This window comes from Alosa pseudoharengus, unplaced genomic scaffold (genome assembly GCF_046254945.1).
Source record: "Alosa pseudoharengus isolate Yale_2024_CS ecotype anadromous, Long Island Sound unplaced genomic scaffold, YU_APseudo_1.1 YU_APseudo_1.1_scf_13, whole genome shotgun sequence".
Lineage (NCBI taxonomy): Eukaryota > Metazoa > Chordata > Actinopteri > Clupeiformes > Clupeidae > Alosa > Alosa pseudoharengus.
In genome coordinates this window covers 34837377-34857376 of record NW_027468598.1, presented here as the reverse complement: position 1 = coordinate 34857376, position 20000 = coordinate 34837377, and the positions used below count along the sequence as shown (strand labels likewise).

General features: G+C 46.9%; 1 protein-coding gene across 1 annotated transcript in view; it reads right to left on the bottom strand.

Annotated features, from left to right (window-relative positions):
- Nucleotides 1-20000, bottom strand: part of atp1b3b (ATPase Na+/K+ transporting subunit beta 3b) — a 42353-nt gene that overhangs the window by 14657 nt on the left and 7696 nt on the right. Inside the window, exon 2 of the mRNA XM_076282922.1 lies at nt 3257-3385. Coding sequence (XP_076139037.1) covers nt 3257-3385 — 129 coding nt within the window. The remainder of the gene's footprint in view (nt 1-3256; nt 3386-20000) is intronic.

Below are 20000 nucleotides of genomic sequence, written 5' to 3'. Positions count from 1 at the left end.
TAACAACACCACAACCACTGGTTTTATTTCCCAAACATCTATGGTTTTACTTATACTTTGTAGTACAGAAATGTTACCTTTCACAATAAACACTTTCTTATCACTGTATCCTGCATTCTGAGGTATAAGACAGGTTATAAATAATGTTCATTATCTAATTATCATCAATTATACATTAAGTACGTCTAATATTGTTGTTATGTTTAGTAGTCTATGATGACGATTCCTTCAATCTATTTTAAGGGTTTCAATATCTAGCTTTAACAGATGCTCTTCAGCCAACCAGATCAGTCATACTCTGCCACGTCTATGCTGCAATTGGTATAAGTATAAGTATATAATCTTTGGATCCTGTGAGGGAAATTTGGTCTCTGCATTTATCCCAATCCGTGAATTAATGAAACACAATCAGCACACAGTGAGGTGAAGCACACACTAATCCCGGCGCAGTGAGCTGCCTGCAACAACAGCGGTGCTCGGGGAGCAGTGAGGGGTTAGGTGCCTTGCTCAAGGGCACTTCAGCCGTGCCTACTGGTCGGGTTTGAACCGGCAACCCTCCGGTTACAAGTCCGAAGCGCTAACCAGTAGGCCTCGGCTGCCCCTTTAAGTGGATGGTGGATGGGTAGGGACCAATAGAGGCTATCCAATCAGAAACAAGTATGTTCTGTCATTGTGTATAGGTGTACTGATAGAGACTGATCAGCCAATCAGAGTCATTTCAATGACTGACACTGAGGTATATGTAAAGTGTATTAGCCTGGTTAAACCCAGACTCATTCACTTTGTGAAAAGAGTCTGGGGACTCACGATTGGGAAACATTTCCAACACTAGCATGGAGATGGCTGTAGACATAGTGTTAACTTTGAAATCATTGGCCCAGCCTAATCAATCACACTGATCGGGGATTCCTAACGTTATTTCCTACTTCGTCTAAACTTTACAAACTGACAGCATCGGCAGTCAGGAAACAATATATGTAGGCCTACATTTGTTGTAAATGAATGTACACGTTCTTCTGATTGCAATTTGTGATGTTTTCAGGTGTTGTTACTATAGTTATACAGACAATGAGCTACCCAGGGATGCAAAAAGAATTTCAGCCCTGACTGGTAGTATCATATCGTATCCTATTTATCACAGCCACTTTTGATTTCGAAACTTGTTGGCCGGTCTTTTTGGATCTGATTGAAACGTTAGTGTATTATGGTGTTCCAGACTAGTATCTGCCTGAGAGGATATCTAGGAGGAAGTGGTCAGGCTAAAATTGTTTGTTATACAATTCTTCACAATGCTAGTAGAACCAGTGTTTCCCATACATTGACTTATTTGTGGCGGCCCACCACAATATCAACATTGACCACCACACAATGATTTTCCAGGTTGTACTAACTTGTGCTTAAATCTGATTAGCATCATAACCACGCTGTGCTAATTTGTTAAAAACTGTTGCATTCAAGTTAATTCTGCAAACCAACCACCACAAATAGAATTAAATTCTCTGGGAAACACTGAGAACACTCCATTGACTTGAATGGGATTTCCTAATGTTCATTGGTCAAATATGTAAGGGATAATATATAGAACGCCGGTCATTATTGGGAAAATAAGTCCCTACAGGGCGAACCGGACCCTGACGCAGCAGCCAGCAGAGCATTGATTTCAGGTGTGCCACTGGCACTTGCAACACATTTTTTGGCCACTAGAGGCAGTAGATCAGATCATGTCTACTGCCAGAGATTTGAGCATACAAATACAAGACCAATTGAAGTGAGAGATCTCAAGTGGGATATAGGAGTGATAATATTATTACAATAGTGTACTCCACACAATATGCATCACAAGTCCACATGATGTTTCTTTACATTTATTTGTTGCTGTTTCATCGTGGCTTTTGCTGAGAAACAAATTGTTTGCAACACACACTGAACTTGAATCAAATGTTCTTCAGAACACTGCTGATCAACCATCTGCTTTCACTTTTGAATTAAGTTCCATTGCAAGAAGTGACCAGACTACTTGTGGAGTGATATGAAAGACCTGAATAGGAAGCACAAAACCCATTTTCCTTAGCAACGGTCTGTTATACACAGCAACGGTCTGTTATACAAAATCATCAGACCTCCGAAAGTTGGGAGGGCCCATTCAAGTGAATGAAGCATTCTACAGCATTATGAAGAGCGATGTAATAAATTCACATAATTAGCCTACCGCTGAAACATATAATTACTGCTGTCAGTGGCAACGGGTTTTGTGCTTCTGATTTATTTCTTTCATATCACTCACCAGGCTATCGCACCAGGCTATAAAGTCGTCTAAAACGGGACCATGCTCAATTTCATTTCCATTTAAAAGACTGAGAATAGCTGAGTCGTCTGTGAATTTCCAAATGTGTCTGTTTGTGTGCTGGCTACGGCAGTCATCAGTGTGGAGAATATGTAACAGGAGACTGGACACACCCTGGGGTCAGCCCACCCAGAGACTTTCTAATGAGGAGACACAGCACTCAAAAAATCCTCCATAGAAATGCATGGGCTTACTTTGTAACGCCAATATGCAATACGCATATCACACCCCTTCCGCGGCAAAACGTTGACATGTGAATACATTGAGCCAATCATGTGGTGTGATGTGAATACATTGAGCCAATAATGTGGTGTGTTGTGAAGACATCGTGCCAATCATGTGTTGTGATCTCGCCGCTGGAGCAAGATTGCAGTAGATTGGTGTCGTGAAGCCTTGCGCACGCGCATTTCTGCCGAGATGGATGCCCGATGAGTGCCCAAAAAGCGTTGCCATATGGCCGCCGAGTGGAGGGACTTGCCTAAAAGGACTTTGCCCCTGCAGAAGACAGCATCTCATCTGAGAGTACTCCATTCACACTCACGCTCTGGGGTCTATCGATTAAAAAAATCCAAGATCCAACCAACTAAGCTGAAATCCAAATTAAAACAATTTTAACAGCTTATCGACTAAAATGTGTGGTTGAATAGTGTTACAAGCTGATGAGAAATCAGCATATAAAAGCAACTAATCAGATATGACAATACTTGGTCAGCCAATGAGATTTGAGTTCTTTCTGCGGTGAGGGTCTATGTGTTCAAGGGTGAATGCATAAAGGCTGATCAGTTTTTGGTATACATGTTCTTTATAATATGTGCACAAGCTGATCAGCCAATCAGGTGTGAGTATGTTCATTAGCCAATCAGACATGAGTATGCTGTGTGGCTGTGAGTGTGTGTCCGGCGGGCAGCTCACCTGGACTGGGAACTCTGTCGCGGTATTTGGGTACATCGTCACTCAGAGTCTGCAGCATCACCCACATGGTGAGAGTGAAGAAGCCAGCCAGGAAGCCATAAAATACCAGGTAGAACACAAAGATGAGAGCTACAGATAGAGGGAGAGAGAGAGAGAGGGAGAGAGGGGGAGAGAGAGGGGGAGAGAGAGAAAGAGATTAGATTAACTTGTTCATGGAGTCTTTACATACAGTACATAGTGAGAGAGGTCTGGGAGAGAGATGAGACAAAGCCATGTTGTTTGTCCCTTAAGTCACTGGAGGGCATTCTGTAACTGAGGCTGTGGTTTGAAGCAGTGAGGAGTGTGACAGAGGCATCCAGAGGAACGTGTACAAGACTCTTACCCACATAGGAAAACAGCCCTGCCTGGGAGACAGAAATAGCATCACATGTATGTGAAAATAGGATCATTGGTACTATTTTCATACTGACAAACAATACTATGTCCCAGATTCACATGTCCCTGGAAAATACAGATGTGGTTTCTCAAAGCTTTGAGAGAGACTACCACAAGATCACTAGAACTGGCAACATCAACAAAACCTAAAACAACCAATTGCCTTGCAATACAGGGTGGGCGTGGGAGTATATATATATATGTGTGTGTGTGTGTGGGTGTGTTACAAGTGTGTGTGTGTGTGTGTGTGTGTGTGTGTGTTACGAGTGTGTGTGTGTGTGTGTGTGTGTTATGAGTGTGTGACAAAGAGAATGGGAGGAAGAAAAAAAGGCAGTGAGAGAGAGAAAGAAAATACAGAATGAAAGGACAGAAAAAAGAAAAGAAAAAGAAATAAAGAGAGTAAGAAAGAAAGAAAGCGAGTGATGCAGAGAGCGGCCTGGAAACAGCATGAGCCATTTCCCCTGCGTTGCGCGTTCCTGAGAAACAGCAGGTCGGGTCAACGCCACGCCAGGCCCTCATCAGGGCCGCCACCGCTGCCGCGACGACCAGCCATTCAGCCCTCTCCCTCGCTCTGCCTGACAACCGTAACCATGCAGAATCAGTGGGAATCTGGACGCGGCTGGTCTAATATTAGAAAGAAGACCACAGCCAGCCCTCGAAATTCACCTCTCCAGCACAGAGAGCTTTCCCAGCCAACATACCCCCCCACTCAGCACAGCAGAGCAGAGGATCCCACCACGAGGGTGAGGATGGAGATAGAGAGATAGAGAGATAGATAGATAGATAGATAGATAGAGAGAGAGATAGATAGATAGATAGATGATAGCTAGATAGATAGATACTGTACCTGTAGATATATAGATAGATAGATGATAGCTAGCTAGGTACCTAGATAGATAGATGGATAGATAGATAGATAGATAGACATTAGATAGATGGATAGATAGATGGATAGATAGATAGATAGACATTAGATAGATGGATAGATAGATAGATAGATACAAGGATACAAGGAAGTTTATTGTCACATGCATATAGTTACTGGAAGGAAGAAATGAAGTGAAATTATGTCTGGTGTCAGCCTATTTGTGCATTTATGGGGGGGGGGGCTGCATAAGAAAGGTGGGGGAGGATTGGGATGGGGGGGGCACCAACAAGGAGCACCCAAGAGCAACAGGGGCAAGGAAAAACTCCCTTACCAAGGAAGAAACCTTGGGCAGATCCACGGCTCAAGGGGCTAACCCAACTGCCAGGGGTCTTGGTGTGTGTGTTAGGGGGATGACAGGGGAGATGGGATAGTGTGCTGCTGTGTATGTGGGGAGAGGGCAGTGTGCAATATGTGTGTTGGAGAAGCTTCCTCATGAGACAATGTGCTGTGTATTGGAGGGGGGGGGGGGGGCAGTGTGCTGTAAGTATGTTGGGGATGTGTGTTGGAGAAGCTTCCTGATGAAATAATGTGCTGTGTATGTAGGGGAGGGGGGGGGGGCAGTGTACTGTAAGTATGGTGAAGGGACTTACTATTGCAGAGTACTGTATGTATGATGTCTAGATAGATAGACATTAGATAGATAGATAGATAGATAGATAGATAGATAGATAGATAGACATTAGATAGATAGATAAATAGATAGATATAGATAGATGATAGATAGATAGCTAGACAGATAAGCAGATGTATAGATAGATAGATAGAAGTTAGATAGATAGAAATAGATAGATGTATGGATAGATAGATACAGTAGATAGATAGATAGATAAACAGATAGATAGATAAATAGAAAGATAGATGGATGGATCGAATCTAGGCATCTAGGTGCATAAATGACACATATGTAACATATCAAGAGAGCACACATATAGGAGAAAAACATCCAACAGGCGTGATGCCATATGACAAGTGATGGTCTGTCAGTCAGAGTGTGTACAGACAGCTGCCATGTGATTGGGATTGTGCTTCGTCCCCATCTGGGCCCTGATTGGTCCCAGCATCGACACAGCCTCCCCCATCTGGGCCCTGATTGGTCCCAGCATTGACACAGCCTCCCCCATCTGGGCCCTGATTGGTCCCAGCATCGACACAGCCTCCCCCATCTGGGCCCTGATTGGTCCCAGCATCGACACAGCCTCCCCCATCTGGGCCCTGATTGGTCCCAGCATCGACACAGCCTCCCCCATCTGGGCCCTGATTGGTCCCAGCATCGACACAGCCTCCCCCATCTGGGCCCTGATTGGTCCAGCATCGACACAGCCTCCCCCATCTGGGCCCTGATTGGTCCCAGCATCGACACAGCCTCCCCCATCTGGGCCCTGATTGGTCCCAGCATTGACACAGCCTCCCCCATCTGGGCCTGCTACCACACAGCCTCACAATGGGACCCCGTTTCACTGCCCATTTCATTACGCTTACATTTATCAACCCAGAACCACGTTCTCACCCAACTCCTTCCAGGCCCCTGATAGGGGGCAGATAAGCTGACCCCCACTTGGGCCGGCCCGGCTGGGTCCGCACGATCACAGTCCAGAGGTTCTCAGCCCAGCTGCCCCCTACTGGTCACTAGCTTTAATCGGCTTCCGTCGTCCGCCTTCCTTCCAAGAACACTCAGCCCGCAGGCTATAAATGGTTGGGGCGGGCGGCCAGTCCCGGAATCATTTGTGTAATGGAGGTCCTGTGTCTGTTTTGCTTTTCTTCCAGAGTGAGAGGTAGAAACCCCTCAGATGAGCAGGCTCTGTTTTTAACAACGGAGGCCTGGACAGAAGAGAGCAGAGAAGAGGAGGATGATGGAGGAGAGGAACATTGTTTTACAAACGGAGACAGAGGAGACGAGAGGAGGATGATGGAGGAGAGGAACATTGTTTTACAAACGGAGACAGAGGAGACGAGAGGAGTTGAGATGGGGGGGGGGGTTGGCATGGTGGGTCTGATGTAACACTCTAGCCTGTTCGAGTTACCAGGAAAACTGGATGACTGAGGTGGCAGAGGGAAAAATAGAGAGAGGGAGGGAGAGAGAGAGAGAGAGAGAGAGAGAGAGATGTGAACACAGTAGACAGCTCCTCAAGAGAGAAAGGAGCAGGAAAGAAGGAAGGGAGAGAGAAATAGAGAGACAGAGAGAGAAATAGAGACAGAGAAATAGAGAGAGAGAGAGAGAGAGAGAGAGGGTGGTATAATTAGATTTGGATATGGAGTGAGTGAAAATAACTTGAGAGGAATATGAAAGCAGGGCAGAAATAAGAGGTTGCCAAAAGAAATCGGATGCAGACTAAAACAGACGCATAGATGGACAGAGAGATACTTTATTTATCCCGAGAAAAAATTAGAAGACACACTTTTAACACATTCGTACACACACACACAGAACAAGAAAAACACTCACAACACTGTAAGGATGGAGATACAATTGTGAAATGATAGTCTATTCATCATGGTAACAGAGTGAGTGTAGTGTGATATGGTAACAGAGTGAGTGTAGTGTGGTGATATGGTAACAGGGTGAGTGTAGTGTGATATGGTAACAGAGTGAGTGTAGTGTGGTGATATGGTAACAAAGTATAGTGTAGTGTGTTATGGTAACAGAGTGAGTGTAGTGTGGTGTGATATGGTAACAGGGTGAGAATAGTGTGGTGATATGGTAACAGAGTGAGTGTAGTGTGATATGGTAAAAGAGTGAGTGTAGTGTGGTGTGATATGGTAACAGGGTGAGTGTAGTGTGATATGGTAACAGAGTGTAGTGTAGTGTGATATGGTAACAGGGTGAGAATAGTGTGGTGATATGGTAACAGAGTGCGATTAGTGTGGTGATATGGTAACAGAGTGAGATTAGTGTGGTAATATGGTAACAGAGTGTAGTGTAGCGTGATATGGTAACAAGGTGAGAATAGTGTGGTGATATGGTAACAGAGTGAGTGTAGTGTGATATGGTAACAGAGTGAGATTAGTGTGGTGATATGGTAACAGAGTGAGTGTAGTGTGATATGGTAACAGAGTGAGATTAGTGTGGTGTGATATGGTAACAGAGTGAGTGTAGTGTGGTGTGATATGGTAACAGGGTGAGGGTAGTGTGATATGGTAACAGGGTGAGTGTTGTGTGGTGTGATATGGTAACAGAGTGAGATTAGTGTGGTGTGATATGGTAACAGGGTGAGGGTAGTGTGATATGGTAACAGGGTGAGTGTTGTGTGGTGTGATATGGTAACAGAGTGAGATTAGTGTGGTGTGATATGGTAACAGGGTGAGTGTAGTGTGATATGGTAACAGGGTGAGTGTAGTGTGGTGTGATATGGTAACAGAGTGAGTGTAGTGTGGTGTGATATGGTAACAGAGTGAGTGTAGTGTGGTGTGATATGGTAAGTAACAGAGTGAGAGAAGAGACAAGAAAGAGAAGAAAGAGAGGGAATAAACGAGCAAACTAGGAATGAGCTACAGCTAAACCAGAGGGGAGTAGGGAGCAGTTGGGAACCAAGAGGAGCCTAGTGAGAGCTCAGATACACAGCACAGTAACAACAACGACAGGAAGAAAGGGATGCCATAGTAACAGAGAAAAGAGAGGCGCTGTGGAGTGGAGTGGGGAGGGAGAGAGAGAGTGATGCAGAGGATATAAAAGAGAGAGATGCAGAGAGGATATAAAAGGACAGATAGAGCAAGAGCGAGTGATAGTGAGCGTGTGGGAGGAATGGAGAGAGAGAGAGGGAGAGAGGGAGGGGCTGTGTTTAATTATAGATGCATTTCTTCTTTGCTTATGTCTCTGAGGTAGACGTGTGCTATAAATAGCGTCGGAGGGAGGACACTTCATGATGCCACTGCTCTGGGCCTGGGAGAGAGACGCTGCTCGGCAGGGTTACAGCATCACGGGCAGGCAAGCCGCATAGATAGATAGATAGATAGATAGATACTTAATTGATCCCCAGGGGAAATTCAAGGTCTCAGCAGCATACAGACAACACAAACACATTCTTTAACAGCAGAAAGAGTGACTGACCAGTCCAGTTTATTGTCCAGGTGGAGACCCAGATACTTGTAGGTGCTAACCACCTCCACATTGACCCCATCAATGTGGACTGGTAGCAGAGTGGGCTTAGACCTGCGGAAATCCACCACCATCTCCTTGGTCTTTGAAGTGTTAAGTTGAAGATGATTGAGTTTGCACCATTGCACAAAGTCCTCCACCAGGCTCATGTACTCCTCCTCCTGCCCGTTCCTGATACACCCCATACACACACACACACACACTCACACACACACAAACACTCACATACACACACGCAAACACACGCACACACACATACACATAAACACTCACACACACACACACACTCACACACACACACACACACACACACACTCACACCAACACATGCACTCACATACATACACATACACACACGCGCACACACACATGTACACACACACACACTCCCTCTCTCTCACCCCCTCATGTGCTGATATCTGGCATCCCATTCAGGGTGACAAGCAACCTTTATTTCTCTGTGGGAGTATCACAGTACATGATGTGCCTGCTCTCTCACACACACACACACACACACAAATGGACGCAACCACTGTTAAGCAATGAATGATTAATTTGTAATGGATTGCATGCTGCTAAACTGTATCCCTTTGCTCTCAGTACTGTGTGTGTGTGTGTGTGTGTGTGTGTCTGATGATAAGTCACAGATGGGCCTGGCAGCAGCTACCGGGAAAGCAGATTCCTGCATGAGGCTGGCATGGCTGACGCACCAGTCTGGCGGGGGAGAGGAGAGGAGAGGAGAGGAGAGAATCAGAGAGGAGAGGAGAGGAGAGGAGGGGAGAGGAGAGGGGAGGAGAGGAGAGGGGAGGAGAGGAGAGGGGAGGAGAGGAGAGGAGAGGAAAGGAGGGGAGAGGAGAGAATCAGAGAGGAGAGGAGAGGAGAGGAGGGGAGAGGATCAGAGAGGAGAGGAGAGGAAAGGAGGGGAGAGGAGAGGATCAGAGAGGAGAGGAGAGGAGAGGGGAGGAGAGGATCAGAGAGGAGAGAAGGAGAGGAGAGAAGGGGAGAGGGGAGGAGAGTAGAGGAGAGGTGAGGAGATGAGAGGAGAGGATCGAAGAGGAGGGGAGGATCGGAGAGGAGAGGAGAAGAGAGGATCAGAGAGGAGAGGAGAGAAGGGGAGAGGGGACGAGAGGAGAGGAGAGGAGAGGAGAGGAGAGAAGGGGAGAGGGGGGGAGAGGAGAGAAGGGGAGAGGGGGGGAGAGGATCAGAGAGGAGAGGAGAGAAGGGGAGAGGGGAGGAGAGGAGAGAAGGGGAGAGGGGAGGAGAGGATCAGAGAGGAGTAGAGAGGAGAGGAGAGGAAAGGAGAGGTGAGGTGAAGAGAGGAGAGGAGAGTGTGCCATGACCAGCTCTGCTACTGTGGGGCACTAGCCCTAAAACACTCGGGGCACTGACCAAAAGATTATGCTCATATAGCCAATACCACATGCACTGGCCATCCCTGCATTGCTTCATTTTTATACCAATATTCTCCATACTGTGCTGAGCCAGGACTATAAAAGACTACTGTGTGTGTGTGTGTGTGTGCGTGTGTGTGAGTGTGTGCGTGTGTGTGAACAATGCTGTGCCTTGTAAAGCGATGAAGGGCCTCCATCAGTAGAGTGGAGCCCCTGGCTATATATGGACAGTGCGCCTGCACCCCTCCACACCCCCAGGGACGCGACGTCCGCCGCATGGTCAGGGCCTCGCCAGCGACACACACTCACTATCTCACCCAGACACAGAAAGGCCTGCTAAATGTTTAGGCCCAATTACACAAATAGAGTCTGATACCATATTAAAGAGATTTGATGCTTTAATGTGTGTATGTATGTGTGTGTTTGTGTGTGTGTGTGTGTGTGTGTGAGTGTGCTCACTCTGCCCAGGTCAGGCCTCTTGACTGCTGAAGCCTGGGGCTTGGGTAACACTGCTGCTAAGTACTGTCCTCCATGTTTGGTAATTGTCTTATGAACCCTGGGGATTGCACCAGGCAGAAACTGTGTGTGTGTCTGTGTGTGTCTCATTACTGTAAAAGAAGGGAGGATCATCCTAGAGAACTGACTGTGTGTGTGTTGGGGGCATTGTAGGACAGTTGGGGAATGGACTGTGTGTGTGTGTGTGTGTGTGTGTGTGTGTGTGTGTGTGTGCGCGCGCGCGTATTGAACTGCTGAGGGCTTTTATCTCAACACTGCGGAGCTGAGTGGCCGTAGAGGAAGTCTGCCCACTCTAGACAAGGAGAGGGGGATAGAGAGAGAGGGAGAGAGAGAGAGGTATTCTCTGTAGTGCATTGATCGGTGGGGAGGTGTTGAGTTTGACTGCTGGCTCTGCAGACTCCTCACTCATCAACATTCCACTTCTCCATCTCCTCTTCCTTCCTTTCTCTCCTTCACCACTCAGCCTCACTCCCTCTCTCCATCTCCTCCTCCTCTCTTCCTCTCCTTCACCACAGCCTCACTCCCTCTCTCCCGATCTCTCCTCTCTTCCTCTCCTTCACCACAGCCTCACTCCCTCTCTCCATCCCCTCCTCCTCTTTCTCTCCTTCACCACAGCCTCACTCCCTCTCTCTCCTCTATCTTTCATCTGTCTTACTCTCTTCCCTCCTAAAGCTCTCTCAATACAAGCTCTCTTCTCCCACTCACTTATCCTTCTCCCACTCTCTCTCTCATCCTCCTCTCTTCTCCCACTCTCTCTCTCTTCTCCCACTCACTTATCCTTCTCCCACTCTCTCTCTCATCCTCCTCTCTTCTCCCACTCTCTCTCTCTTCTCCCACTCACTTATTCTTCTCCCACTCTCTCTCTCTCTTCTCCCACTCACTTATTCTTCTCCCACTCTCTCTCATCCTCCTCTCTCTCTGTTCTCCCACTCACTTATCCTTCTCCCACTCTCTCATCCTCCTCTTTCTCTCTTCTCCCACTCTCTCATCCTCCTCTTTCTCTCTTCTCCCACTCTCATCCTCTCTCTCTTCTCCCACTCTCTTATCCTCCTCTTTCTCTCTTCTCCCACTCTTTCTCATCCCCCCTTTTCTTCTTCTCTGTTCTGTTTTTCTCATTCTTTCCCTCCTCCTCCAACTCACCTGATCAGTCTCTGCAGTCCTGGGATCTCGTCTATCTCTCTCTCTCTCCATCTCTCTCTTGCCCTTCAGATACCCTACTCCTCACAGTGCGGATGGAAAACTGCCCCCTACAGTCTGACTGCAGTCAGAATTTCCAGTATCTACCCTTGGCTCAGATGAAGACACAAAAGAGGTCTTAGAGACCTCACGATCGATAATTACCCTATGGCAGAGACCTCACGATCGATAATTACCCTATGGCAGAGACCTCACGATCGATAATTACCCTATGGATCATATATGTGCTGTTGCTCTTCCCTAATACCTGAGAACACACGTTTGTGTGCACGCCTTGCATACAAACAGCCAAGTCCAATAGAGGGAACCGTGCTGCTACTAATCAGAGCAGTGAGACAGCAACAAAAGCAGTGTTTCCCATACATTGACTTATGTGGCGGCTCACCACAAAATCAACATTGACCACCACACAATGATTTTCCAGGTTGTAGGCCTACTAAATTGTGCTTAAATCTGGTTGGCATCATAACCACACTGCACTAATTTGCTAAAAACTGTTGCATTCAAGTTAATTCTTCAAACCTACCACCACAAATAGAATTCAATGATGTGGGAAACACTGAAAAGACACATTTCTAGATGTACAGTAGCACCCCATCTGAACTTCTATGACTAGAACATCAGCGTGTGTGTTAGTATATTTATCCTGATCAGGTGACAAAGCAAATTAAGAAGCATTCAGGGGAGTGTGACATTTTGATAACAAACACCATCAGCACAGCTTTTCAGAATAACAAAGGGCACGTCCCAACGCAGCTCTGACCATATAGCATTAAGCATCACAAAGACACTTGGATGGGAAAACATTTACCATACACCATACAACCATAACTTATGTCATGGACATTCCATGCCTCCAGGGTGAAGGCAAGACTCTGAATTAAATCCTCTCATCACCGTTTAAAAACATTTGAAAAAGTGCATGGTCAAATCCTATGCAATTGCATTCCAAGTTCACATGCCTGAAGTGTACTCAAAGGCTATTGGATGTGTTGACCATTTTTGTAAAATGTCTGAGCATACAGTACGTATTAGGGCTGGGCGATATGGCTGAAAACTGTATCACAATATAAGTATTTCATATCAGCCGATATCGATAATTATTGATTTTTAAAAAATAATCTATTTCAGATAAGAACCAGAAGAAAAAAAAGTTCAACTTAAACACTTTTATTTTAAACTTAACCTTCCTCTGATTTTAATCACCTCAGTTATCAATCAAAGCAAACAGGGAAAAGAAATAGCAACACAATCATGAAAAACACTCAAATAAATAAATGTGCACATAAGTCTGAATGAAAAGCAGCACTGGTTGAAGCCTGGAAATATTGTAAACAAAGTAGCTTAATTTGCTATTATCATAGTCTGGTTAGACTGTTCAGTTTCCCTACGTGTGTTTAAGTTTCAAATGAATACTTTTTCTCCTTGGGACAGTCCATTTGAGTCTTGGAAAATACTTTTCCATTTGCATCAGGATTGAGATCATTAGAATTTAGCAGTCAATTTGAATGAACAAATGTGTGCAGCGTGCTAATGATGCTAACCAGATTTAATAGCAATTTAGCCAGTCGTCTTGCATGATTGTGAATGTTTGGATTACATGTGCATGCTGAGGAGGGATGCGCCTGTTGAGAGGGAGAGAGAGAGAGAGAGAGAGAGAGAGAGAGAGAGAGTGCACAGGGCAAGGACTCATTACTGAGAGTCTGTGTTGAGGTACTGGTGGCCTACTTCTATCGCCTACTCTGGTAGAGTTGCACATACTTGCTAGGCTACAATGCAAGATATATTTAGCCTATTTATTTATGGACAACGTAAGGCGGGAGGTGTGTTGCTTTTAATTATTGAATGTTCTATCGAACATATTTTTTATTGATATCGATTACATGTCTATTGCGATACATATCGCTATTGTTTTATCGGCCAGCCCTAGTAGGTATACATAATAAAAACGCACATGTTTGGGATGCTTGGTTAGAAATGTTTATTTCCCTTATAAACACGACTTTGATGTCAATACAGGACCCATTCCTAGCAAACCATATCCACACAAACCATATCCACACAACAATCACTGGAAAAGAGGAGTTGGTGATCGTAGCTTCACTCAATGCCCTCGGGTCACACAACTAAACATCAACCTTAAATATTGTGTGTGTGTGTGTGTGTGTGTGTTTGGAAGAGAGAAAGAGAAGCTGAACTGTTCTTCCCTGAGAAAATGTGGTCAGTTTTAAATGGCCAGAGATGGTAATATAATATGACTTTATTACGCATACTTGATGTCATGAATATGACTGTTCATATCTTGGTCTCATATCTTGGGTGGTGGAGAAAGGTTGGCTTTACTGGTCAAACTTCAGTGGTAGAGAAAGGCTGGCTTTACTGGTCAAACTTCAGTAGTAGAGAAAGGCTGGCTTTGGTGGTGGTAGCCAGAGTGTTTTTACTCCATCAACAGTCTGCCTGTGTGACAGATTGAGTTTGTGAAAGAGACTCTGAGATGGAGCCTTGCTGATGACTGGACTCCTTATCGCTGCACTAAACCAATCTTTGGCCTCCCTCCCTCCCTCTCTCTCTCTCTGTCATCCACTTCAACATGTCCACTCCTCCCTGTGACAGAGAGATTCCCTCCATCCTCATCATACACAGTGCACAGGTTTTTCCAGTACTCTCTCTCTCTCTCTCTCTGTCATCCACTTCAACATGTCCACTCCTCCCTGTGACAGAGAGATTCCCTCCATCCTCATCATACACAGTGCACAGGTTTTTCCAGTACTCTCTCTCTCTCTCTCTCTCTGTCATCCACTTCAACATGTCCACTCCTCCCTGTGACAGAGAGAGATTCCCTCCATCATACACAGCGCACAGGTTTTTCCACTGCACTCCCTCTCTCTCTCTCTTCCCCCCATTCTCTCTCCATCTGTCATTCTAACCCCTCTCTCCTTCTCTCCCTTTAAAGCACCCCCTCTCTGTCTTTTTCTCTCTTTCAGGCATCTTATCCCTCTCCACCTCCTTCTCTTTCTTTCCACTCTATCCCCCTCTCTCTTCCAAAACCATCACCTACTCTCCCCCTCACCTTCTCTCTTTAAGCCATCACCTCTCCTCATCAAACTCATTCATTCATTTCCTCCCTACCTCCCCCCCCCCTCTCTCTCCCTCTCTCTCTCTCTCTCTCTCTCCGAGTGTGACCAGTCTTTTCTTCTGCATTCCGGCCTGGTGGTTGGGGTGTGCTGCGTCAGTGACCCATCGATCCCTGGTGGCCTCGTTAGCGTCCCACTCCCAGCCCCCACTGATTGTCCTCGTTAGGGCTGGCATGCAGCGTCCACCCCCCCCCCCCCCACACACACCCCCCCCTCCCCTCCACGACCCCGGCACCCACAGCCTAGCGTGGGCACAGAGAGAGAGAGAGAGATAATGGGGTGAGGGGAGGGAGAGAGAGATGACGTGGTGGGGGGGGGGGGGTGAGAGAGAGAGAGATATGACGTGGTGGGGGGGAGTGATAGAGAGAGAGAGAGATGACGTGGTGGGGGGAGTGATGGAGAGAGAGAGATATGACGTGGTGGGGGGGAGTGAGAGAGAGAGAGAGAGAGAGAGAGAGAGAGATGACGTGGTGGGGGGAGTGATGGAGAGAGAGAGATATGATGTGGTGGGGGGAGTGATGGAGAGAGAGAGATATGACGTGGTGGGGGGGAGTGAGAGAGAGAGAGAGAGAGAGAGAGAGAGAGAGATGACGTGGTGGGGGGAGTGATGGAGAGAGAGAGATATGACGTGGTGGGGGGGAGTGAGAGAGAGAGAGAGAGAGAGAGAGAGAGATATGACGTGGTGGGGGGGAGTGAGAGAGAGAGAGAGAGAGAGAGAGAGCTGACGTGGTGGGGGGGAGTGAGAGAGAGAGATGAAGAAAGGGGGGGTGAAAGAGAGGGGGAGGGGCCGTGAGGATGGAGGAAAAGAGAGGTCACAGTTACAGTAGAGTACAGACAAGTGAATGACTGTCTACAAACAGGGGGGAGGAGAGAGAGGGAGAGAGAGAGAGAGAGAGAGGGAGAGAGAGAGAGGGAGCGCACAGGGGCTGGAAGAACAAGAGCGAGAGAGAGAGAAAGAGATCGAGGTAGCCAAAGAGAAAGTGGGAGAGAGAGAGTGCATGTGACAGGGAGAGAAAGAAAGGGAAAGAGAGAAAGAGAGAGAGAGGGACAGAGGGAGGAATAGAAAAGAACAAAGGGAGGGAAAGAGAGGGAGAGGGGATCACATGGGACAGGAAGAGAGAGAGAGAGAGGGATAGAGGGCAGAGAGAAGGAGGGGAGAGGAAGGGGGAAGAGAGAGAACAGAGGAGGAAATACAGAACAGAGAACAAACAGGATGGAGTGAAAGACAGAAGAGAGAGAGGCAGAGAAAGAGAGAGAGGAAGAGAGGAAGAGAGAGAGACTGAGTATAGAGTGGGAGTGTGGGTATGTCTCTGTATGGTCTGGATGTTTCTCATGGTCAAGCCTTTAAACAATTAGCTGACCCGGGACAGTTCACACAATTGCGAGTGTATCACTTGGGATACAAGCATCTGCTAAATATCAGTCAAGCTGAACTTTACATGGCGGGTGGTAAGGACCTGCCACTACACCACATGAAGTAGCATTAACTAGAATGGGAGAGAGAGGGAGAGAAAAAGATAGATAGATAGAAACTTTATTGATCCCCAGGGGGAATTCAAGAGGGGGAGAGAGAGAGAGAGCATATCCTCACACAGAAACACACACGCACACTGATATATCTCTAGCCACACACACACGCACCCTCACTATCCTCTGTTTAAAAATGACATTAGGATTTCATACTATAGGCTGCCTATATAAATGTCTGTTTAGGCACATATTTCATTGATACATTCCTTGTCTGTTGTTATGTCCATGTCTTATACCTGTATGTTCAATGTATGTAATCAATGCTTTGGCAATATAAATGTCTAACTATTTATCATGCCAATAAAGCACTTTTGAATTGAATTTTGAGAGAGAAAGAGAGAGAGAGAGAGAGAGAGAGAGAGGGTGGAAAGAGAGAGGGGGGCTAGAGAAAGAGAGGAGAGTGGAAAGAGAGAGAGGAGAGTGGAAAAAGAGAGAGAGAGAGGGAGAGAGAGGGAGGGAGAGAGGAGGCTGAGACTCGATCGAGCTTCTTGGCCCTCAGCTGTTGCAGAGCTGGGGCTTCATTCCGCTGACGGTAACTGAAGCCCCAAAAACGAGATCTCAACCCCACCCCTCCCCCTCCAGCCCTGCCCTGCCCTGCCCCACCCTACCCCTCACCCCTGCCCCAGGATATAAATACCCCTGAGAGAGGGCAAGAGCTACGCAGGGTGCAGACACCCCCAGAGAAGAGGGGTGGGGGACCTAGAGAGAGAAAATACAGAGAAGATATAGATAGAGAAAGACAGAGAGGAAGTGTGTATGTGCGTGTGTGTGTGTGTGTATTTGTATGCGTGTGTGTGTGTGTGTGTGTCTGTGTGTGTGTGAGTGTGTACGTGTGTGTGGGTATGTGTTTGTGTGAACGTGTGTGTGATGCGGTAATCTAGGGCACCTGTATCAGTCCAAGAGCTCAGGACACTGCGTCTGGCCGACGCCCTGGCTACTGTGCTAGGCCCTGGCTAGCGTGCTTCTCTGTAAGGTGATAGCTTTGATACACCAGCCATGCTAGGACACTTCCCATGGGACAACTCACACACTGCTCACGCACCGCTCATGCACAAGCACACACACACACACACACACACACACACACGTGTACACGCTCACACTTAATGTAAAAAAAAGCTGACATCTCTCTCACAACGAGAGGGCTGCGCTTTCGCTTGCTTGTTTTCAGCGCATAAGGTGTGGTTCAGTTTTTACATGCCATGCCCTTCTGAGAGAGGACCACCACTCAGTGCAGTCAGTCATGGGAGCAAAGACGTCCACTTCCTCTGGGCGGCCATGGAGAGGGCTAAGTGTCGAACGCAAATCACACAAGAGCCGACTCGCCGCTCACTAGTACACAAGAGGCGGAAGAGAGCTGCAACAAACCTTTATAAAGCTGAGCCCTCCGTCCATATTTATAAACAACAACAGCAGCAACAACAACAGCAGCAACAACACATTCCATTTATACTGTCTACAGGGAAACACCGGTGCCCCAATTTACCAGAAACCTTCAAAGCTGTTTTATAGAATTATCTATTATCAAATGTTGAACAAACTTCAGGCATAGTGCCTGAGAGCTTTAAGGACTGTGTATAGAGCACTTCCTAAAGCGTTATAGTGCCTTAGAGCTTTAAAGCCAGTGTATAGAGCACTTCCTAAAGCCTTATACAGTGAACTCATCTCAGCCTCCACTAATGAGTGACAGAGACCAACTTGGATGATGCATGGGAGCCATTTTGCACCAAAACACCCACCACACCCCGGATTGAAGCATTCATCACTTAGACATGAACACACGCCTGCACCTAGCTAACATAAGCCCTTAGCCTGCTTCTGTAATTAAAAATCAGTCATGTCACAATTCACAAAGTTCCAGCTCAATCGGTCTGACGATCCGCCAATGAAAATTACAGTCTTTATCTGGAAGAGACTTTTGCCAATATATTCTAAGGGTCACAGACCTAAAATTATTTCAACATCTGCCTCAAAATATACATGTTTGCCGATCCATTTGGACGGCAACACAACACTTGGGTCGCAATCAAGTGGAAAAGGCAAAAACAAGCTGAACTTGCTTTCCAGAATAGCTGAAGAGAAAGGGATTCAACACACAAGAGATGCTTTAAACCATGAGCCCTGTGCTTTCCTCACCACAACAACACTTTGGTGACCTTTGGTCACTTATACGTTTTCGAAACTTTGTTGCCTAGACATGCTACTCCTTGTTAAATCCTGGCCCCAGGAAATGCCTGATGGTAGAACAGTGTGTGTGTGTGTGTGTGTGTGTGTGTGTGTGGTGTACACACACCACACACACAAACATACATACACACACATACACATACATACACATACACACACACACACACACATGGTTCTGAAGGGGCCCATATCCGTGCCGGCTCTGCTGCGGTCAGTCGTTCTGTTGATGCCCATCCCCCGCAGGCTCCTACTGAGGACTGAGGGGCCTCTGACACGCTGGAGCCAATCAAATGCCACCTGGTCCATCTATCTGATTGGGCAGTGGAGAGCCAATCAAGTGCAGCCTGGTCCATCTATCTGATTGGGCGGTGGAGAGCCAATCAAGTGCAGCCTGGTCCATCTATCTGATTGGGCGGTGGAGAGCCGTAGGTGGGGCTAGCGCGCATGCTGAATGGACTCAAGAGGCTCTCCGCTCTTCAGGGGCATCTCACGCTTTTGTGTGTGTGCTAATCTCTCTAGGCCCCTCTTCCTCCCTCCCCCTCATCTCTCTCTCTCTCCTACTCCATTTGCTCTTACTTCCCCCCTTTCTCTCTCTCCTACTCCATTTGCTCTTACTTCCCCCCTTTCTCTCTCTCCTGCTCCATTTTCTTACTCCCCTCTTTCTCTCTCTCCTTTTCTCTTACTCCCCCCTTTCTCTCTCTCTACTCTGTTTTCTCTTTCTCTTCTCTCCTGTCTTCTCTGTCTGTTATTTAACATTCCTTTAGATTCCAAGTATGAGTAGGAACTCCTCATTCATGTTCATACACATTATGCTATATTACTCCTATTTTCCAATACATTACCAGTTAAATCACTGATTGTGTGTGTGATTGTGTGTGTGTGTGTGTGTGTGTGTGTGTGTGTGTGTGTGTAGGGGGACTCTTGCAACATCCCTCTGGTTCTGAAGTGCGCGCTTTGGCACCGTCTCTGAGACGCTGAAACACCTCTGCAGTATCCCTGCCAGGGTCACCATCCCAAGCTGCCCGAGCCAATCAACACCGCATCAAACGCTCACACACACCCCAGGTCACCGTCCCAAGCTGCCTGGGCAAATCAATAGCGCATCAAACGCTCACACACACACACACACGCACACACTCCAGAGAGGTGTTGTGTTGTGGAGAAGGCCTCTCTCTTATCTGACCCTGAGTGTGAGCCTGGAGGCTGGGGACAGTGTGGCCAGCCTGGCCTGGTTTCCTCCGCTCTCCTCAGCGCTAATTAAGGCTGACCTCACAATAGGGGTGGGCGATATATATCGTCTGCGAAAATATCGTGATTGTTTTAACGATGTGCA